Below are 22,202 nucleotides of genomic sequence, written 5' to 3'. Positions count from 1 at the left end.
ATGATATGAGATAAAATATTACAGTCATTACAAAATAAATTTTTTACATTTAAGAAGTAATATTAAGAAAGAATAAGAATGGATATGGGATAAAAATAAAACCATAATCATTTTATAACTCAAAGTTCGGATTCTTTGGAGGGAAAAAAAAAAATTGTAAAATCAACTTTTATGAAAGTATGGTGCACTATTTAGATTATTAAATTGGATAGGCATCGGTTTAACCCAAAATATTAATTGAGATGCGCATGCAGCCGTCCCTCTCAGAGTCAGACCACTCCATGAGACGCCAATATTTTCTCTTATTTGTGAGAGAGAGAGAGAGAGAGAGTCCAGTGACTCGAGAAGCACTTACTCTTCAAAGCGGTCGCCATGGGAATCATGGCAATGGAGACCCTAATTAGAAAGGGAAGAAGGAAAAAAAAGAAAGGGAAAGAGAAAAGAGTGTATGGAATTCAAAGCCGCAAATCCCATTCATATTGGGAGGCCCAGCAACGAGCAACAATGGCGAAGATTGTGGTGGATGCAGTAAAGGCTGGACCGAGGCAGTGAGCGAGTGAGTCGCTACCAGCACCCTCTAATCCACAAAGTGAGTAAAAGTAGTAGCAACAGTGTCACCCACATTCGCCTTGCCTTGATGAGGTCCATGGATCCATCAATCAGTGCCTCTTCTGCTTGATAGCACAGCACTACACAGAGTAATGGTGTTGTTGCCAAGGTGCTGGTGCTGGTGCTGGTGGTTGTGGAGAGAAGAAGCAGACCAACTTGCAACAAAGTAGAACTCAACCACTTCTGTAAATTTTTTTTTTTCCTTCGTTGACTACAATTTGCTCTCCGCTTCTTGCCGTTATCAATCAAATCTTCCTTTCTCTCGCTCCCTCTCTCTCTCTCTCTCTCAGGAGGTAGGTGGGTCTCTTCAAGGTAGGCACCTCTTGCTCTCTCCCTCTCTTGAATGCTCCATGGCCTTATTTATTTTTCTCACTTTTCAAAGGCCTCACGCTGAGATGGGGATAAGTCCCTTTTCGTAAATGGCACAGCTGAGGCCACTGTTCCTTTGATTTCTGGTATCTCCATGTGCCTTTGCTAGATGTCAAAAAGCTTCTTCTTCTTCTTCTTCTTCTCTTTTTTAAAAATATTTTAAATTGCATTTTTATTGATACATATTCCTCTGTTATGGATTGGAAGCTCTTGTTAAAATTCTCCTCTGTTAGTCATGAATTCGGCCCACCATTTTATCTTCTCCCAGCTTTACCAGCTTCTTGGTGATTGACCTTTTTTCAAAATTTATTTATTTATCACAATGATGCAATAATTTCGTATTGAAATCGCCTTAAAGACAAATTTTTGATGCGGTAGTATTGGAAAACAAGACTTGCTTGTTTTCTGGACCTTCATTTTGTTCCTTTTCTTTTCTTTCTCCTCTCTTGTTGTCTCCCAGAAATGGCAAGAACTGTTGCTGGTTCCCTAATCCGAAAGCATTTTCGATTGCTATTGATTATTACTTTTGGTGTCTTCTTGGTAAGGTCGTTAAATGAGGAGGGTGCTTTTCTTCTGGAGTTTAAACAATCACTCATTGACCCAAATAACAATCTCCAAAGCTGGAATTCTTCCCATATGACCCCCTGCTCTTGGGCTGGCATAGGGTGTAGTTCTGATTCTAAGGTAATTTCTGTAGAACTCAGTAACCTTAATTTGTCTGGAAATTTATCGTTTTCAAGCATTTGTAAGCTACCTCAATTAACCGAGTTAAATATCTCAAGAAACTTCATCATCGGTCCAATTCCAAAAGCTCTTGTTGACTGTCATCATCTTGAGGTCCTAGACCTCTGCACCAATAGGCTCCATGGAGAACTTCCAACCCAGCTCAGCACAATTGCCACCCTCACACAGCTTTATCTGTGTGAGAATTTTATTTATGGTGCAATTCCACAGGAGCTTGGAAATTTAACTTCACTCAAAGAGCTTGTCATTTACAGTAACAATCTCACTGGCACAATTCCCCCATCCATTGGTATGTTGAAAAAACTTAAAGTGTTCAGGGCAGGTCTGAACATCCTCTCAGGTCCAATTCCTGTTGAAATCAGTGATTGTGAGAGCTTGGAAATGCTGGGTCTGGCACAGAATCAGCTGGAAGGTTCCCTTCCTTGGGAACTTCAGAGGCTGAAGAACCTTAGCTCCATATACCTGGCAAAAAACCGGTTGTCTGGTGAAATTCCTGTCGAGATTGGGAATTTCAGCAACCTCGCAATGCTGGCACTGAATGAAAATTCTTTTAGTGGAAGGATTCCAAAAGAGCTTGGAAAGTTGACTCACCTGACTAATTTGTACCTCTATACAAACCAGCTGAATGGAACCATTCCCCGAGAACTAAGGAACTGTGTAAAAGCAATGGAGATTGATCTATCTGAAAATCGATTAAGTGGGTTGATTCCCAAGGAGTTGGCTCAGCTTGCTAATCTCACTTTGCTTCATCTCTTTGAAAACCAGCTGCAGGGAGGCATTCCCCGGGAGCTTGGACAGTTGAAGCTGCTTAAGAGTTTAGACATGTCCATGAATAATTTGACAGGTACAATTCCACTGGAACTTCAGAACCTTACATTCTTGGAGGACTTTCAACTTTTTGACAATCATCTGGACGGTACTATTCCTCCTCTTCTTGGTAGTAACAGTAAACTCAATATCATTGACATGTCTGTGAATAATCTTGTTGGTAGCATACCTGCACAACTTTGCAAGTTCCAGACATTGCTGTATCTGAGCCTTGGGTCAAATAAGTTATCTGGAAATATTCCCCATGGCATAAAGACATGCAAGTCTCTGCGGCAGCTAAGGCTGGGAGATAACCGGCTCACAGGCAGCCTTCCAGTTGAACTATCCCATCTTTACAGTCTTTTCGCCATTGAACTAAATAAGAATCGATTTTCAGGGCTCATACCGCCAGAAGTAGGTAAGATTTGGAGACTGCAGAGGCTTCTTTTGTCGGATAATTATTTTGTTGGACAAATCCCTCATGGACTTGGAAATTTGGTACGTCTTGTCACCTTTAATATTTCCTCTAATCAGCTTTCAGGGAGCGTTCCTCGTGAGTTGGGTAAATGTAAAAAGCTACAAAGGCTTGATATTAGCAGGAATCAGTTCACTGGCCATCTTCCAGAAGAACTTGGCGAGCTGGTGAATCTGGAACTATTGAAGCTGTCTGACAATAAATTGACTGGACAAATACCAAGAACCTTAGGGGGTCTGACCCGACTAACAGATTTGCAAATGGGTGGGAACCATTTTTCTGGCAGTATTCCTGTTGAGCTTGGCCAACTTGCTGCACTTCAGATTGCTCTGAACATTAGCTATAATGCTCTGTCTGGTACAATTCCACCAAATTTGGGGAATCTACAGATGTTGGAAGCACTTTACCTGAATAACAATCAGCTTGTGGGTGAAATTCCTGCTTCAATTGGTGAGCTTTCAAGCCTCCTTGTGTGCAACCTTTCTGACAATAAATTGGTAGGAACAGTTCCAAATACCCCTGTATTTTACAGGATGGATTCAAGCAATTTTGCTAGAAACGATGGTTTGTGCATATTGGGATCATATCATTGTCATCAATCTGGTAGCCCATCTATAACAGAAAATTTAAGTGGGACAAATGAGGGGTTGTCTAAGAAAATAGTGAGTATCATTTCTGTCATTGCTGGGCTAATTACTTTGATGTTTACTATCGGATTTTGTTGGTTTATAAGGCACCATAGAACTGCTCTTGTTTCACTTGATCATCAAACAAAGCCTGATTTGTTGGATAATTACTACTTTCCGAAAGAGGGGTTCACGTACCAGGATCTCTTGGAAGCTACTGGGAACTTTTCTGAGAGTGCTGTTATAGGAAGGGGAGCCTGTGGCACTGTATACAAAGCTGTTATGGCCAGTGGTGAGGTTATTGCCATAAAAAAGCTGAAATCCCGTGGAGAAGTTGCTAGTGTTGATGGCAGCTTTCGCGCTGAGATAACAACCCTGGGGAAGATTAGACACCGTAATATTGTGAAGCTCTATGGGTTCTGCTACCACCAGGACTCAAATCTTCTTTTGTACGAGTACATGGCTAATGGAAGCCTAGGAGAACAACTTCATGGAAATGGCCAAACAAGCATACTTGACTGGAATACTAGATATAAAATTGCTCTTGGAGCAGCGGAGGGTTTGTGCTATCTTCATTATGATTGTAAGCCCCAGATCATACACCGTGACATTAAATCAAACAACATTTTACTAGATGAAATGCTTCAAGCTCATGTGGGAGATTTTGGTTTGGCAAAGTTGGTTGACTTCTCCCATTCCAAATCAATGTCTACTGTGGCAGGTTCATATGGCTACATTGCACCAGGTAAATTTTTCTATTTATGCATTTCACACTTAACCTTCTTGTCCATCATTCCTTTTGGAAGAAGTTCGAAATCGGTATTTATTATTTCTCAGCAAACATAATGATATGTTCATTCTTTAGTGATTGTCGACACTGCCATATTATGTTTTGTCTCCTGTTTCTGTGAAAAAATATCCAATGTGAATGTGTCTTGGACATTTGTTCCATGGCTAATAGGATTATTCTTTTATTAGTCTTTATTCTTGAAGGTATATAATGAGATATTAACCATGAAATTTAGTTTGAATTGTCTTCCAACTCTTGTTTTGATCCTTAAAAAATTTAAAGTTTGGTCCTTTTACTTATACCCTATGTTTGGAGAGGCCTTGGATTTGATTTGTATTAGATTTAGATAAGATGTAATATAAAATTGTATTGAAATTTGTTCAAATCTACTCAAATCCAAATCCAAGGCTCAAAATCTTTGTTCCCAAACGCAGCGTTATACTTTTTCCAATTCTAGTGATATTGCAGTCATAAATTCAGGATATTAATTACTAATTTGAACCCCGTTGATTAAATGAATAAATCGTGTCTTGTTTTTTTGATGGAAAAATGGAAAATTTTTCTGAATCTTATCGTTTGATGGTTTTTCTGTTTTATCTAAGGAATTATGCATTATCATTCATTACTTTATTCTTTTGTAAATAGTATGGATTTCTCAACATATTCAAGGCATATTTCTTGTCCGATAATAAAGCATATTCTTGGGCCCTCACTTGGCACCTTAAGCATATAGATTTGGCGGTGCTTAACATGGAATCAGTGCCATGGTCACTGGGAGGTCTTGGATTCAATTCTTGTCATGCACATTATCAGATTATCTTCTATGTGTTTCCTAGGAAATTATAGGTTTCTCAATCTATTCAAGGTATACTTGGGCCCTCACTTGGCTCCTTAAGCTTATAGATTTGGCGGTGCTTAACATGGAATCAGTGCCATGGTCACTGGGAGGTCTTGGATTCAATTCTCGTCATGCACATTATCAGATTATCTTCTATGTGTTTCCTAGGAAATTATAGGTTTCTCAATCTATTCAAGGTATACTTGGGCCCTCACTTGGCACCTTAAGCTTATAGATTTGGCGGTGCTTAACATGGAATCAGTGCCATGGTCACTGGGAGGTCTTGGATTCAATTCTTGTCATGCACATTATCAGATTATCTTCTATGTGTTTCCTAGGAAATTATAGGTTTCTCAATCTATTCAAGGTATACTTGTTTGATGGGAAAGACAATTCTTGTGTCCCCACCTAATAGCTTGAGCTTTTAGGTAAACTGGTGACTCAAGATGTTATCAGTTTTTGTGGTTGCCAATGGGTCTTGGACTCTTGAGTTCAATTCTTGTTGCCTGCATTATCTTCTGTGTTAAATTGTCTTATCCACCGCAGTGGGAGTCATTCATAGTTAGTTTGTCTCCCCATGTGTGATCAGACTGCATGTGTCTAGAGGAGTTTTGGGGCCTGATATGCATTTTTGGCCTGCAGCCCCTAGTTGTTTAAGATTTTAGGTTATAGTACTAGAGCCTCTCTGATCTAGGTCTAGAGTTGCATGCCCTAGGTGTAATATTAAGTTTAAAAACAAGGTAAAATGGATGGGCATTTTCTTTGCGCGCACATTCAAGCCTAACAGGCTTGTGAGCAAGGGGTCATGTTAGATAATAGAACTCTCGCGTAACTACTCAAGCTTTTTGGTGACGAGGTGATTTGACGTTTCCTATCTATTTTCCCATTTTTTTGACTGTTTCTTAAAAATGAATAATTTCCAAAATTGTCAATACTTTCTACTATATGCTGGTAAAATAGGAGGATCATAGAATGGCTGACACTAGTAAGTGGTTTTAAGTGTTGTATAATTAGTTCATAGCTGCCAAGTTATAGCTAGAGTAGTTATCTGAACTATATGGCCTTCTAGATGCTCAAATATGTACCCCAAAAAGATTGCTTAATGGTCAGAGTCATGGAACAATAGATAGCATAATTACTTACCATGCATGCACAGGAACTGGATAAATAATGGTCACGTGTCTAGAATGATGGACCATGCATGCACAGGAACTGGATAAATATTGGTTCTAATTTCTGTCATTGCCATCTACTAAAAGTGGGTAGTTCTTTATTTTAGATTCAGATCTAACTGGACCTTGGGCCCCCTGAAAATTTTCTTCCCACAGCCCTCAAACCAGTTCATCATCTCTTAATTTCCAGGTAGTGGTAGCATAGCTATTTGGACCAGAAAACATGAAGGCATATCTTATTTATTTATTTATTTATTTTATTAAAAAAAAAACACTAGGCATACCTTTTGCTGCTGGGAAACAATGTTCTTGGTGCATTTATTCTTTCCAGGCATGCTAGGAGTGGTTCCTCAGTGCATTCTCTCTATACACTAGCTAAAAAAAATAAAAAATAAAAAATAAAAAATGAGAGGGTAGTTGGTAATGTTCTTCAAACAAAATATGAGGTAATTATTTCAAAATTTCTTTATTTTTTTTTATTTTTTTTTAAAAAGAAAGTAAAAATAGAAAATAAAGCTAAATGGGTATTGGAAAGCCAAATCATGAAAGATTCAGCCATGGTCATTTTTTTTTTTTAAATTTTTTGAAAGAAATGCCTAGTGGCTCTATCACAGGTAGTGTATTAAGAACTGCATGGGACACTTCGCATTCCTCTGATCTCTTTTAAGAGGTACTCTTCTACTTTTCTATTTCTTTTTTGAGCCTGTTTGGCTGTTGTTCCTGATTTTGAGTCTGTTAGACTGTTCCTGAAAGAAGTGTTGTCCCATGTTTAAAGGATCAGGGTACTATCTATTGGTCTCTTAGATAACTCTAACCTGTGAATTGTTTTTTTGAATTCCAGAATATGCTTACACATTGAAAGTGACAGAGAAGTGTGACATCTACAGTTTTGGGGTTGTTCTTCTAGAACTAGTAACTGGGAGGTCTCCTGTTCAACCACTTGACCAGGGAGGAGACCTTGTAACTTGGGTGAGGAGATCAATTCACAATGCAGTTCCTGATATATTTGACAAACGACTGGATCTGAGTGCAAAGAGGACAGTTGATGAAATCTCTCTGATTCTTAAGATTGCATTGTTCTGCACCAGTGCTTCCCCGCTTAATAGGCCAACAATGAAAGAGGTTATAGCCATGATGATGAATGCTAGAGAGGCAAAGTGCAATTTACAAATGCCTTCAACATCAGAAACCCCTTTAGATGAAGATACTTCTCCCAGAGGTTAGAGATATGATTTCCATTAAAAATTATGGTTATGTTGCAGGAATCAATTATGTAGACACATGGCTAAAGTGTGCACTGAATATTCTTTGGCTGCATTTACTCCACGTAAATGTGTTGCTCTGTCTGGATTGTTTGCAGCAAACAACAATTTTGGGCACACAAAATACTTGCTCGCTCATAATCTCAGTAGTGGGGAATGACTTACTGCATATCAAATATTAGCTGCAGTCTTTAACGTGATCCTAGCTCAACATTTGACCACCACTGCCACCATTTCCACCTCCACAGCTCCACTATCCCACCTGCCTTGGATTACCGAACAACCACATTTTCCCCACTGTCACTGCCTCTACATCGTTTTGCTACTAGAAGTTTTGTCTTCCTGTCTGCTAGGTAAACATAAAACAAAATGAGATGCAAAAAAGGAATGGACCCTTCTTCTGAATGATTTCCCTTAACAATAACATTCATGTTCTTTATAAGTTCCCCATAAATTGATATGTTGAAAACACTATTTCTCCATTCCTGGACGGGCCTGACTCTGCTTATGTAAGCAGCTTGGATGGTTATTAACAATATTCTTCTGTTCTTTTTATTTTTTATTTTTTATTTTTTATTTCCCAGATGAAAACTAGGTTGTGCAGAGGCGTAGGCTCTGCTCCATCTTCCTAAGAGAGGAGCTTGCAATCCTGATAATCTCCCTTATCTCCCATCTGCTGATCCTCCAGCATGCTGTCTATACGCGTGAAAATGCAAAGCAACGTTGATGTTGGCATTGTGTTTTGTGATTCTTCCTTGAATAACTGATGGATTGTACAGCAAAGGCTTATGCTAATCCCGCTGTTCAAATTGAAAAAAACAAAGGAAAAAAAACAGAAAAGAAAATCATATTTAAGCTCTAGTCCTGCCAAATTGTACATGGACACAAGAAGAAAATCCAAAAATTCATTGTGTTTAGTGCTGTTGCCAATGAATGATGTTCATCCTAAACTATAAGCTTCAAGAAACGTTCATATTTTGATTGATTGATTGATCTGCTTTGATGGCAGTATGATACATGTAAGATATATTATTTCTTTTTATTTTTGCATCTTCTCGAGCCTTTGTGAAGTCGGTGATGTCTATCTGTTTAGGTATATTATGTAGTATTTAAGAAATGCAAAGTTGGGGGAACTTGCAGTTAATTCAGTTATATATTTTTACCGACCAAAAATTTCAGATATAAAATTTCCAAGTTCCCATTTATAAAATGAGTAATTAAAAATGTTAAAGATGGAGCTAGAAACACAGCTGGAGACGCGTTGAGCTGAGTCAGAAAATGCGTGTTTTTATTTTCCATTTATCTCTTGATTATAAACTTCTAATTTGTGATTAATTTGTAATTGATTTGTATTTAATCATGATGTAAATTCCAAGCCTATATAAAGAGAGCTGTGGAAAGTGATACAACACAGTACACTAGTGTAGGCACAGCACAGCACAGTGCAGAGAGAGAGCTGAGAGGAAGAAGGGAGGAAGAGAGAGAGAGAGAGAGAGAGAGAGAGAGAGAGAGAGAGAGAGAGAGAGAGAGAGAGAGAGAGAGAGAGAGAGAATTGTAACATTTCCAGTGAGTTATTGAATAGTTGGTGTGTGCTCCGTGGACGTTGGTCGTTATTGACCGAACCACGTAAATTTCTTGGTATCACTTTGATCTGGATGCTCACAGGGTCCTAACAAGTGGTATCAGAGCTCGGTTGGAGTATAAAAGCCAGATTGGAAGTGATCCCAAAATTCAGAGTTCTGTCCAGTAGATCAAAATTGTGTTTTGAGGCCACCATCGCATTTAACTTGCCGAGACGAAGAGAAGGGTGCTAGTCGGAGCTCGAACGGAGTTCAAACAATCCTGCACGTGCTCACACGCGCCTTGCCGGAGCAAGACGCCTCTCCATGCGCCGGCAATGCGCCGCACGTGTCTTCCTCACTCGAACCGCCTCAACCCGACCTGATTCGCTACCCGGCTCGACTTGGGAAAACTCTCAGACCCGGGTGAACCCGAGATCCGATCCATGAACCGGATCCGAGCTGTGCCTCAGAACCGGCCACGTCAGCTGACACACAAGTGAGAGCCACGTTAGCTGGAGACGCCACGTCAGCAGGCCACTGCCACGTCATCAAGTGGGTCCCACTTGCCACGTCAGTCGGTGGGCCCCACACTGCCACGTCAGCGCTACGTCATCGGCCACACATCAGTGGGTCCCACCCTGCCACGTCATCAGTGGGTCCCACCTCTACCACGTCAGCAGGTGCACACGTCAACATTGCCACGTCAATAGTGCCACGTCAGCAAGCTTGACCAGGTTTGACCAAACTTTGACTGAGATTTTCAGAGTCGTTTTGGGTCCGTTTTTCGAGCGACTTGAACCATTTCTAGGGTTTTCGATCGTTCCGGATCCATCCGTGCTATCCATTTGAGCTAATTCCATCTCTAGATTAACAAATTGAGATGTCAAATAAAAAAAGCTCAAAAATTGAAATGTTCAACGGGAACAATTTCGGTTTCTGGAAGATGCAGATAGAAGACTATTTGTTTGGGAAGGAATTGCACTTACCGTTGAAGGGTAAGCCAACATCCATGAACGAGGACGAGTGGGAGTTGCTTGATCGAAAAGCCCTCAAAGCTATCACAATGACGTTGTTGAAATCTGTGGCGTTCAATATCAAACATATAACATCCACCAAGTCTCTGATGGATGTGCTCTCTAATATGTACGAGCAGCTTTCAGTTGCAAATAAGGTACATCTCATGAAAAGATTATTTATGATAAACATGTCTGCAGGTGAGAGTTTCAGCAGACATCTGAATAACTTCAACGAGTTGTCTAATCAACTCGCCTCAGTTAGGATAACGTTTGATAATGAGATTTGGGCTCTACTGATTCTTAGTCAGTTGCCTGAAAATTGGAATGGTGTCATCACTGCCATCAGTAGCTCCGTAGGGAAATCGAAGCTTGTATACGATGAGGTTGTTAGCATGATTTTGACGGAAGAAATAAGAATGCAGCCGAACCATAGCTCCAATTTGAGTTCAGCCTTGAACATGGAGAGTCGAGGCAGAGGAAACAAGCATGGACGATTAAACAACTGAGGCAGATCTAGGCCCAGACGGTCAAAATCCGAAAATCCCAGAGGTACTCAGGACACAGGTTCCCAGAGCATGAAAGTTATTGAGTGCTGGAATTGTGGAAAGACTGGTCATTTTAGGAACCAGTGCAGGAATCAGAAGAAAGAATTCGAGGCGAGGGCAAAGACAGAAGCAAATATTGCTTCCGAGAATGATGAGATGTTGATCTGCTCTTTGAAGAGCAAACAGGAGTTTTGGGTCTTAGATTCTGGAGCCTCATTTCATGTCACATGTTGTAGAGATTGCCTAGAGGAGTACACACTAGGTAATTTTGGTAAGGTGTACCTTGGCAACGATCAACCTTGCGACGTAATCGGTAAGAGAGTTGTGAAGATCAATATAAACGGGTCAGTATGGAAGCTGAAGGATGTCAGGTATATTCCAGATCTGAGAAAGAATTTGATCTCAGTTGGTCAGCTGACAGATGAGGGATACACAGCGAAATTCATTGGCGATGAATGGAAAGTTTCTAAGGGTGTACTAATGATTGCGCGAGGTAAGAAAAGCGGAACACTTTTTCTAACCTCCAATGCCTCCATGTCTATTTTAGCTGTTGTAGGAAATGGCGACAGCAACATCTGGCACCAACAACTTGGTCACATGAGGGAGAAGGAACTCAGGGTGATGCACTCAAAGGAAAAATTGAGTGGTCTACAGTCAGTGCAGGTTGACATGTGTGAGAATTGTGTAGTCAGGAAACAAAAGAGGGTTAGTTTCCAGATAAACACCCATGCCCCAAGGAAGAAGGGACTAGAACTGGTCCACTCAGAATGTGTTAGGACACATCAGCAGAATACTGAGAGTCCTTAGGTGGAGGAACTAGTGGAGCAGATCGTCGCACCACCATCTCTTACTCCAGCTTCGGAGCTTAGGAGATCTACTCGGTCTTATATACCAAACAAAAGGTATATTGATTACTTACTTCCTACAGATGGAGGAGAGCCCGAATGCTATGATGAAGCATGTCAGGTGGCAGATACGAGCAAGTGGGAGCTTGCGATGAAGGATGAGATGAAATCCCTCACCTCCAACAGAATGTGGAAGTTGCCCAAAAGCCTTCACAACAAGTGGGTGTACAGAATCGAAGAGGAGCATGACAGCTTCAGAAGGTACAAGCCTCAGTTGGTAGTCAAAGGCTTTGAGCAGAAGGAAGGGATTGACTACACCTGTATTTTTACATCAGTTGTGAAGATGACAGCCATCAGATTAGTCCGCAGAAATTGAGCAGACAGGAAGGTGGCGATTACAGAGGAACTGAAGTTGTGTTCAACTTCATTTGGTCTTCATGCTTGAAGACACATATTATGAGCACATCATTTATTCATGATACTCTGGTTGAGGAGGTGTCTTTGTCTCCAAGTGGGAGATTGTTAGAGATGGAGCCAGAAACACAGCTGGAGACGCGTTGAGCTGAGTCAGAAAACGCGTGCTTTTATTCTCCATTTATCTCTTGACTACAAACTTCCAATTTGTGATTAATTTGTAATTGATTTGTATTTAATCATGATGTAAATTCCAAGCCTATATAAACAGGGCTGTGGAAAGTGATACAACACAGTACAGTAGTGCAGGCACAGCATAACACAGTGCAGAGAGAGCACACACAGAGAGAGAGAGAGAGAGAGAGAGAGAGAGAGAGAGAGAGAGAGAGAGAGAGAGAGAGAGAGAGAGAGAGAGAGAGAGAGAATTGTAACATTTCCGGTGAGTTATTGAATAGTTGGTATGTGCTCCATGAATGTAGGTCGTTATTAACCGAACCACATAAATTTCTCGGTGTCACTTTGATCTGGATGTTCACAGGGTCCTAACAAGAAAAGGCCTACCTAGGGTGGTTATGAGAATTGTTTGGCCCTCCAATAGGAAAAAGAAAATTGTTAAAAGATTTCGTGACACACTCAACAATTTAGGACTCTAGATGATATTTTGTATGTAGAGACTTCTCCTTAATTCAACCTAATCACTACAGGAGCATAATAAGATATTCGAGCTGCTAGGAATATCGTTAATGGCTCCTCTTGGAAACTGTGTATGATGTATGGAATATCATTAATGGCTCCTCAATGTATTCTCTTTCCATGAAACTTATGCTATTGAAGAAGAGACTAAGATCTTTCTATGGAATCTACTTTAGTAAAATAAGTAGCAGGATGAATGCTGCCAGGGTCAAGTTTTTAGTTATACAAGTTGGCATTTTTTCTGGTAAATTGACATGTTGAGAACTACAGAATGAAGGGGTTTCTTTTCTTTTACAATGCAAAGGAGGAATTGCTTAGACAAAAAGTTAGAGAAAGCTGATTAAAGCTTGCTGACAAGAATAAAAAGTATTTTTTTAGGTGTGGTGAATAATAAAAGAATTAAGTCAGAAATCAAGAAAAATGCAAAGGGAAAAAGAATTACGGAGAAGAATGTTGCTTATGAACTTATGGGTTTTTATGAGAATTTGCTAGGAAAGAAAGATGAAGATGTAAAGCATTGTAATTAGGAGTATATTAGAGAAATTATCATTTTTTGTTGGGGATGTGGCTCATATTTAGAGCGAATCACATGTATTAGAGAGAGTTATGTGAAAGGAGGGACAATTGCATGAGAGAAGTTTGTAGGTCTGAGGACAAACCGTCGATGGATTGGGCCCTAACTGTTGATGGTTTCGGGCAGAATGCAGGTGTTTATTATTTTTTTTTTTTCGCACTGAACTATCGACAATTTCGCTAAATCATCGATGGTTTTAGTCGGCGCAGATTACGTAAATTCAAATCAGGGGCTTATAGATTGGGCTTATCGAAGGGTTTTCCTCCGGAAGATTGCTAGAAATGTAGTTTGGATATACTAGAACACTTTTATACGCATTGATTTTATACTTAAACAATATTGTAACCCTAAGATTGCAGCTTTGACATTAATCATAGTGAAACCGAGGTTGCTGCTCCCGTGGACGTAGGCTATTACTAAACCACGTAAATCTTGTGCATTCTAGTTGTTTTTTTGATTCTTCTTATTGTTGTTTGCTTGCTTCTTGAGTATATTTCATCATCGAGTGATTGCATTGGTGGTTGTTGATTGATTTGTGTGTGATTGTGTGCTTCTGCTGTGCATATCTTGTGAACGAAACAACAATAAGTGGTATCAGAGCTATTGGTTCAAGAATGCTTGGGGTCTCTTCGATTAAGTTCGATGTGAACAAGTTCGATGGAACTGTTAATTTCGGGCTTTGGCAAAGAAGAGTGAAAGACCTGCTAGTGCAACAAGGGATGGTGAAGACTTTATATGGAAAGAAGTTGGATGACATGAACGAAGCAAGTTGGAAGGAGCTTGAAGTAAGGTGGTATCCACGATCTGACATTGTCTGGCCAATGATGTTATGTACAACGTCATGGATGAGGATATGTCCAAGTCGCTTACGAACAAGCTGTATCTTAAACAAAAGTTTTATTGGCTTAAGATGGCGGAGGATTCAGATCTTTCTCAACATATCAACACTTTCAATCAGATCATTAGTAATTTGAAGCGTGTCGATGTGAAGTTTGAGGAAGGGGATAAGGCATTGATGCTGTTGAATTTCCTATCGATGTTTCCTACATACAAAAACCTAGTTACGATACTAACTTAGGGAAAAGAAACCCTGGAGTTGGAGGATATCACGAGTGCATTGCTGGGGGAAGAAGGCTAGTGATGAGGGTTCACATGCTGAAGGGCTCGAGGGAAAGGGAAATCAGGATCGTGGGAGGAGCGGTTTTCGGATTGGATTGAGTGGCCATAGGGCTCGGTCCAAGTCCAAGAAGAAGAAGGACGTGTGATGTTTTAGGTGCGGCAAAAGAGGGCATATAAAACCCGAATATCCAGAGAGGAGGAAGGGAGGTGCTGAAAACAAAGAAGATTCGTCAATAATGGCAAATGTAGTAGAAGGAGACTTTGGGAGTGGTGACAGTGATATGCTTTCGGTTTCATCGAGGTCGAATGAGTTTGCCAATTCTTGAATTTTGAACTCTACATGTTCGTATTATATGACGCCCAATAAGGATTGGTTCACTACGTATAGAATGGTCAGTTTTGGTTCCGTTCTGATGGGGAACAATGTTGCGTGCAAAGTGATCAAGATGGGGAATATCAAAATCGAGATGTAGGACGGTGTAGTACAGTCGTTGTGTGATGTGAGACACATACCAGAGTTGAGGAAGAATCTGGTTTCGTTAGGCACCTTGGATTGTAACGGGTTTAGTTACAAGTTCGAAGGTAGGGTAATAAAGGTGAGCAAGGGAGTTCTAACCGTGAAGGGGAATAGAGTGTCGAGTAATATATACACACTGCTGGGTACCACGGTTGTAGGTGGAGTTGCAGCCATAGAGTCTGAGTCTGACAGTACTTTTCTGTGGCATATGCATCTAGGGCATATAGAAGAGCATGGGATGCAGGAATTTCACAAAGAGAAATCTTCTGAAGGGGGTAAAATCATGCAAGCTGGAGTTCTAAAAGTATTGTGTGCTTAGGAAGCAGAACCAGGTTCAGTTCATGACAGCCATGCATAAGACGGATGGAGCCCTGGACTACATTCATTTTGACATTTGGGGACCAGTGAGAGTGGCATCACGAGGGGGGCATGTGTATTTCGTGATTTTTTATCGACGACCACTCACGAAAGGTATGGTTTTACTTCATGCATCACAAGTCGAAAACGTTTTCCATGTTCAAAGTGTGAAAAGTTGAAGTGGAAAATCAGATCGGGAGAAAGATCAAATTCTTTAGGACACACAATGGGATTGAGTACACAAACTCGGGATTTAGAGAGTTCTGCAAGTAGCAAGGCATAAGGAGGTCTTTTACCGTGCGACGAACACCGCAACAAAAGGGTGTGGCAAAGAGGATGAACCGAACCCTAACTAAAAGGGTTTGGTGCCTTAGGTTGCAGGCTGGGCTCGCCATGAATTTCTGGGCCGAGGCGGTTAATATGGCGTGTTTCTTGGTAAATAGATCACCTAGGGCATCATAGAATGGGAAATTTGCTGAGGATGTGTGGTTAGGAGAAAAGGTAAAATACTCTAGATTCAAATTTGTTGAGGATGAAGGGCTTTAGATGTTGTCCATTGACTGTGAAGCGGTTGCCACTCTTTGGATCTACAATCTTTACTGCGCCATGAGAATGAACTTTTTCAACGACGTACGGACCACCCCATTGGGATTTCAGTTTCCCAAGAAACACACGCAATCTAGAATCATAGAGAAACACTTGCTGAGAAGGAAAAAGTTTGGCTTTGATTTTCCTGTCATGTAGCAACTTCATCTGCTTCTTGGCTAAGCGAGCATTGTTGTAAACTTCACTCCTAGACTCTTCAAGCTCATATACCTGCAATTTCCTTAAACCCTTGGCGTCATCAAGTGAAAAGTTAATCTGTTTTATAGCCCATAAAGCACGATGCTGAATTTTAATAGGTTAATGACATGCCTTACCGTAAAATAACCTGTAGGGAGACATCCTTAAGTTTGTCTTCAAAGCCGTTTGGTAGGCACAGAGTGCATCAACAAGTTTTTCTGACTAGTCCTTTTGATTAGGATGCACGATTTTCTCAAGTATAATTTTGATCTCTCTATTGGCCAACTCAGCTTGACCATTAGTTTGAGGGTGGTAAGGAGCAGAGACTTTATGAGTCACATCATACTTTTGCATGAGTTTTTCAAAAGGTTTGTTACAAAAATGCAACCCTCCGTCACTAATGATCGCCTTGAGCATACCAAAGCGTGCAAATAATTCCTTGAGAAAACGGATGACAACCTTGTGGCCATTAGTTCTACAAGGTATAACTTCTACCCATTTTGAAAGATAGTCCACAACAACCAAAATGTAAGAATGCCCAAAAGAGTTTGGGAATGGTCCCACAAAGTTAATGCCTCCACAACAACCAAAATGTAAGAATGCCCAAAAGAGTTTGGGAATGGTCCCACAAAGTTAATGCCCCAACAGTCAAAAATTTCAAGAGTCAAAATGGGAGACATAGACATTTCATTCTTTGTTGTAATTTTCCCTAATTTCTGATAAGCCTCACAGGTTTTACAAAAATTTTCAACATCTTTGAACATAGTAGGCCAATAGAGTTCACTTTGCAAAATTTTTGAAACAATTTTCTTTATAGCAAAGTGGCATCCACATGCTCCACTATGACAAAAATGCATTACAAAAGTGAATTCATCATCAGGAACATATCTATGCACCAACTGATCAGAGCAGTATTTAAACATGTATATATTATCAAAATAATAATGTCTTATCGCGGTAAGGAACTTACGCTTATCCTGAGTTAACCAATGTTATGATATTTGGTCGGTGACAAGGTAGTTCACAATATCAGCATACCATGGAGTGTGTGACATTGCAAAAAGACACTTATAAGGAAAATCATCATTTAAGGGAGAGGGAGATACAAGCACCTCAGGTAGTTGCAAACGAGAGATGGTCAGTTACAACATTTTCCATGCCCTTTTTATCTCGAATAGTGATGTCAAATTCGTAGAGAAGTAGAATCCATCTGATCAACTTGGGTTTAACATCCTTCTTTGCTAACAAATATTTCAGAGCAGAGTGATTAATAAAAATAATAACAGGTGATCCAATGACACAAGAATGAAATTTTTCTAAGGCAAATACAACAGCTAACAATTCCTTCTCAGTGGTGATATAATTTTTCTGAGCATCATTCAAAGTTTGACTAGCATAATAAATGACAGACGACTTGTTATCAATTCTTTGACCCAGAACAACACCAAGGGCGTAGTCACTAGCATCAGTTATGATTTCAAATGGTAAGTCCCACCGAGGAGGTTTCATGATAGGCGCAATAGTCAAATGTTTCTTTAACGTTTCAAAAGCCTGTTGACATTCATCAGTCCACGAAAATTTAGTTTTATTCTGTAATAAAGTACATAATGGTTTAGCAATACTACTAAAATCCTGAATAAAACGGCTATAGAAGCCGGCATGACCAAGGAAAGAACAGATATCCCTAATTGTCTTAGAGACAGGTAATTAGGAAATCAGCTCTACCTTGGTCCTATCAACTTCTATACAATGCTCAGAAATCAAATGACCAAGTACTAAACTACTACTTATCATAAATTGACATTTTTTCCAATTCAAAAGCAAATTATTTTCCTCACATCTTTTCAAAATAGTAGTCAAAATTTTCAAACAAATATCAAAAGGTTTACCAAATACAGAAAAAATCATCCATAAAAATTTCACACATATCATCTAACATATCAGAGAAAATACTCATCATGCAGCACTGGAAAGTGGCAGGTGCATTGCATATACCAAATGGCATTTTGTGAAAGGCGAAAGTACCGAAGGGACAAGTGAAGGTAGTCTTTTCTTGATCCTCAGATGCTACAACAATTTGATAACAACCAGAAAATCCATCTAAGAAATAATAAAAGGAATTACCAGCTACTTTTTCGAGTATCTGATCTAGGAAAGGTAACAGGAAGTAATCTTTTAGGCTAACTGAATTCAATTTACGATAATCAATGCACATTCTCCAACCCGTTACTTTCCTAGATGAGATCAATTCTCCATTAGCATTTTTAATGATAGTCAAACCATATTTTTTTGGAACTACCTGTGTTGGGCTTACCCATTTGCTGTTGGAGATCGAGTAGATGATATCGGCAGTTAATAATTTTAGCACTTCATTTTTTACCCACCTCTTTTATGGTTGGATTCAGCCTTTATTGTGCATCTCGAACTGGTTTAGCGTCTCCTTCAAGAAAGATGTTGTGAGTGCAAATCGAGGGGTCGATACCCTTGATGTCTACAATGGTCCATCCTATCACTCCGGGATGCTTCCTTAGTACCTACAATAGCTCAGTTTCTTGTTTTTGAGTAAGGTGAGAAGAAATTACCACAGGGAATGTGCCGTTTGCTGGACCCAGGAAGACATATTTCAGCTCTTCAGGCCATGGTTTTAGTTCGAGTGTTGAAATTTCTTCTTCTGATGACTTCATAATTTCTGGCATATCAATGGCCTTAAATGTTGGCTTACACCAACTACTTGTGTAACTTGCATCCAACACGTGAGGGGTACCATCTATCTCTGGAATTTGCCCCTCTGATCCTGACAATTTTTCATCAAATTCCTCAAGCTGTTCAAAAGAGTCATTTTCAAATGCGTCATCAACATCAAGTACTGACAGTAGCTCTAAAATATCCAAATATCTATTACATCAATTGCATGTGTTTCTGTATCATCACACCCACTTGACATCTTGTGAGCATTGAATATGTTCATTTCCAATGTCATGTTCCCAAATGTGAGCTTAAGTACTCCGCTTCGACAATTAATCAGGGCATTAGAAGTAGCAAGGAATGGTCACCCAAGAATGACAGGGGCCTGATATATGGTGGAAACAGGCAGTTGCATGTCCAGAACAACGAAGTTTACGGGGTAGTAAAATTTGTCAACCTGAACCAACACATCCTTAACAACGCCTCGCGGAACTTTGATAGATCTGTCTGTCAATTGTAGCATCATCGTAGTTTTCTTAAACTCACCTAAACCCACTACTCCCCAAATCAAGTAGAGCTCTCCCGATACGAGATTGACCAATCATGATCGAAATGGTGGGATAACCAGGGTCTCTAACCTTTTGCGGAGTCTGACTTAATATTAATGCACTAACCTACTCAGTCAAGAAAGTATTTTTCTTCACGTTAAATTTCCTTTTTACTATGTATAGGAGAATTTCAGTGCAGGGATCGTATATAACTTCGGCGTATTGCTCGTTTGATCTTTTTGCTACTTTTGCTTGTGTATTTTTTCATTGCTCAAAGGAGGTATTTAAAGACTTTTTTAAAGAAAAGTTTCCTCATTTAACATGAAGCGTTTAGGTAACTTTTCAAAAAGTATTAAATTATAGAATTAATTTTGAAAATCTTCCATTTAGGTAAATTTTTTTAAAAATATTAAATTATAGAATTAATTTTGAAAATCTTCCATTTAGGTAACTTTTCAAAAAAAATAATATTAAATTATAAAATTAATTTTGAAAATTTTCCCACAAGTTTGAAATTCAAAGATTTTTAATTTTGACAATCTTCCCGCAAGTAAAAAATTCTCAATTTTGACAATCTCCCCACAAGTTCGAAATTCAAAGATTCTTAATTTTGACAATCTTCCCGCACGTCAAAAATTCTCAATTTTGGCAATCTTCCCATAAGTCAAAAATTCTCAATTTTGACAATCTTTAAAACTCTAGTTTACTTGAAAAATTTAATTGTAACATTTTAAAAACATTTTAAAGAGTTTTTCAAATAATGATATCTGGGTCTTTGATTCTTAAGGAGCTTCACATATCTAAATAGCATTGACTTTGAAGTATTTACAACAATCCTTCTAATCATGGTCTCTTTAATCATTAAGTCCTTTAGCCTCTCGAGGTTCACTTTTGACTTTAAGATTTGCTTGACCTTTAACCTCTTCATTTGTCGTTCATTGCTTCAATATTCTGAGGAGCTTCCACTAGATTGACATTGATCTTCAACTTATAAACCGTGAGTGTCCTTTTACCTAAATCTGAAATCAAATCACTTAACACCACATGTTAAAGTATCCTTCATTTTGTTATCATCAAAACAAGATTGAAAAGTCCAGTTAGGCTAACAATCTCCCCCTTTTCGATGATAACAAATGAGGAGCAAAAAATATGAATAAGCGTTAAAAAAAAAATCTCCTTCTCACAACTAGCATTATTCTATTCCCCCTTACAATAAGCATTATTTTAACAATTTGTAGATTCAAGACCAATCATGCTCATTGCTCAATTTTTCATTCTTATCATGCTTAACATGCTCAAATATGATTTTTCACTATCATGCTCAACATGCTCAAAATTCAATATCATACTCTCAATCATGTCAAAATTTTTGCTCAAATACTACTCCCCCTTTTGACATCAATCAAAAAGGGTAAACATTCAAATGAACATATGATCACACACTTCTCAATCATGCCAAAATTCAATATCATATTTCATATTGGGCATTCTTATTTCATGTGTTGTGACATCTTTGAATTTTCAACCATGCATATGGTGCCCAACATTCATATTTCTGCAAAAAAATACTTAAAAAAAATTACATTTGTCATACATAATGCATCATTCAAATACCAAGATCATGACAATATTACCAATGCTTATAATTATGTTGTATTGCTAAAAAATCAAGTGATATATTCATGGATACCAATATACATCTTAGATATTCATGTTGAAGTTTTATCATGCACTTCTCATAGATGCCAATTTTTCATTTATTCATGTGATCATAAGCATACATGGTCAAGACATTTCAAAAATCATGTTTCATACTTAATAACTTTATGCTCAGATTTTCAAAATACAAATTTCAAGATACCAATTTTTCAAATATCCACATGTAGCATGCTGCATATCACATATCATGAGCCTATTTTTCAAGCAACAAGGAAAGCAATCCAAGTTAAGTGTTGTATTATACAACATATCAAAGTACACGCCAAAACAAACTTAGATCACACAAAGAGACAAACCCTAGGTCAGTTAACTGACACTTTTAAGTTTCACAAACAAGTCTAGGGTTACTCTATCAGTCAGTAGGCTGACCTCAATATCGAGTTGGTTGACTGCTCTAGGGTTCAAGGCAATTTATCTCAGTCAGTTGGCTAACTGGCCTCTGTTCCGAAAGAAAAACACTTCAGTTAGTCAGCTGACTTTAGAATCAGTTGGCTAACTGTAGATTTTTCTTTAAGCCTTGTCCTTTTAGTTTGTTTCTCTACTATGTAGTAGACCAAACTCTCTTCTAATGATTATAAAACTATCTTCTGAGAGTGATTTAGTAAAGATATCAGCCTATTGATCATTTGTATTGATGAATTCTAGAATGATGTCTTCTTTTTGAATATGATCTCTTAGGAAGTGGTGTCTTATGTCAATGTGCTTTGTTCTTGAGTGTGAAATAGGATTTTTAGATATGTTAATCGCACTCGTATTATCACACTTAATTGGTACAGTTGTGTATTTCAAATTGAAATCTCTTAATTGTTATTTCATGTAAAAAGTTTGTGCACAACAACTATCAGCTGCTACATATTCGGCCTCAGTAGTTGACAAAGCCACGAAATTTTGTTTCCTAGAAAACCAAGAAACTAAAGATCTTCCTAAGAAGTGGCATGTGGCACTTGTGCTTTTTTTTTTTTTATATCTATCTTACAACCAGCATAGTCTGCATCTGAATAACTGATCATTTCAAAACCAGTGTATTTAGGGTACCATAGTCCTAAGTCCATAGTACCTATTAAGTATCTTAGGATTCTTTTAACAGCTATTTGGTGTGATTCCTTAGGTGCTGATTGAAAACGTGCACACAT

General features: G+C 38.9%; 1 protein-coding gene across 2 annotated transcripts; it reads left to right on the top strand.

Annotated features, from left to right (window-relative positions):
* Positions 1-332: 332 nt before the first annotated feature.
* Positions 333-8,732, top strand: LOC131144553 (leucine-rich repeat receptor-like serine/threonine-protein kinase At1g17230). Of its 2 annotated transcripts, none has more exons than XM_058093254.1 (3): positions 333-4,375; positions 7,272-7,649; positions 8,277-8,732. In XM_058093254.1, exons 1-3 carry the CDS (start codon positions 1,441-1,443, stop codon positions 8,285-8,287), a joined length of 3,324 nt encoding a protein of 1,107 aa, XP_057949237.1. In that variant the 5' UTR covers positions 333-1,440; the 3' UTR covers positions 8,288-8,732. The 2 variants fall into 2 exon arrangements, with proteins under 2 accessions (XP_057949237.1, XP_057949236.1); XM_058093253.1 differs by having other exon boundaries at positions 444-4,375; positions 7,791-8,732.
* The last annotated feature ends 13,470 nt before the right edge of the window (positions 8,733-22,202 follow it).

The sequence above is a fragment of the Malania oleifera genome, chromosome 12, assembly GCF_029873635.1.
Source record: "Malania oleifera isolate guangnan ecotype guangnan chromosome 12, ASM2987363v1, whole genome shotgun sequence".
Taxonomy (NCBI): domain Eukaryota; kingdom Viridiplantae; phylum Streptophyta; class Magnoliopsida; order Santalales; family Ximeniaceae; genus Malania; species Malania oleifera.
The sequence above is the reverse complement of the archived record's forward strand: the minus strand, read 5'-3'. Positions and strand labels throughout refer to the sequence as shown.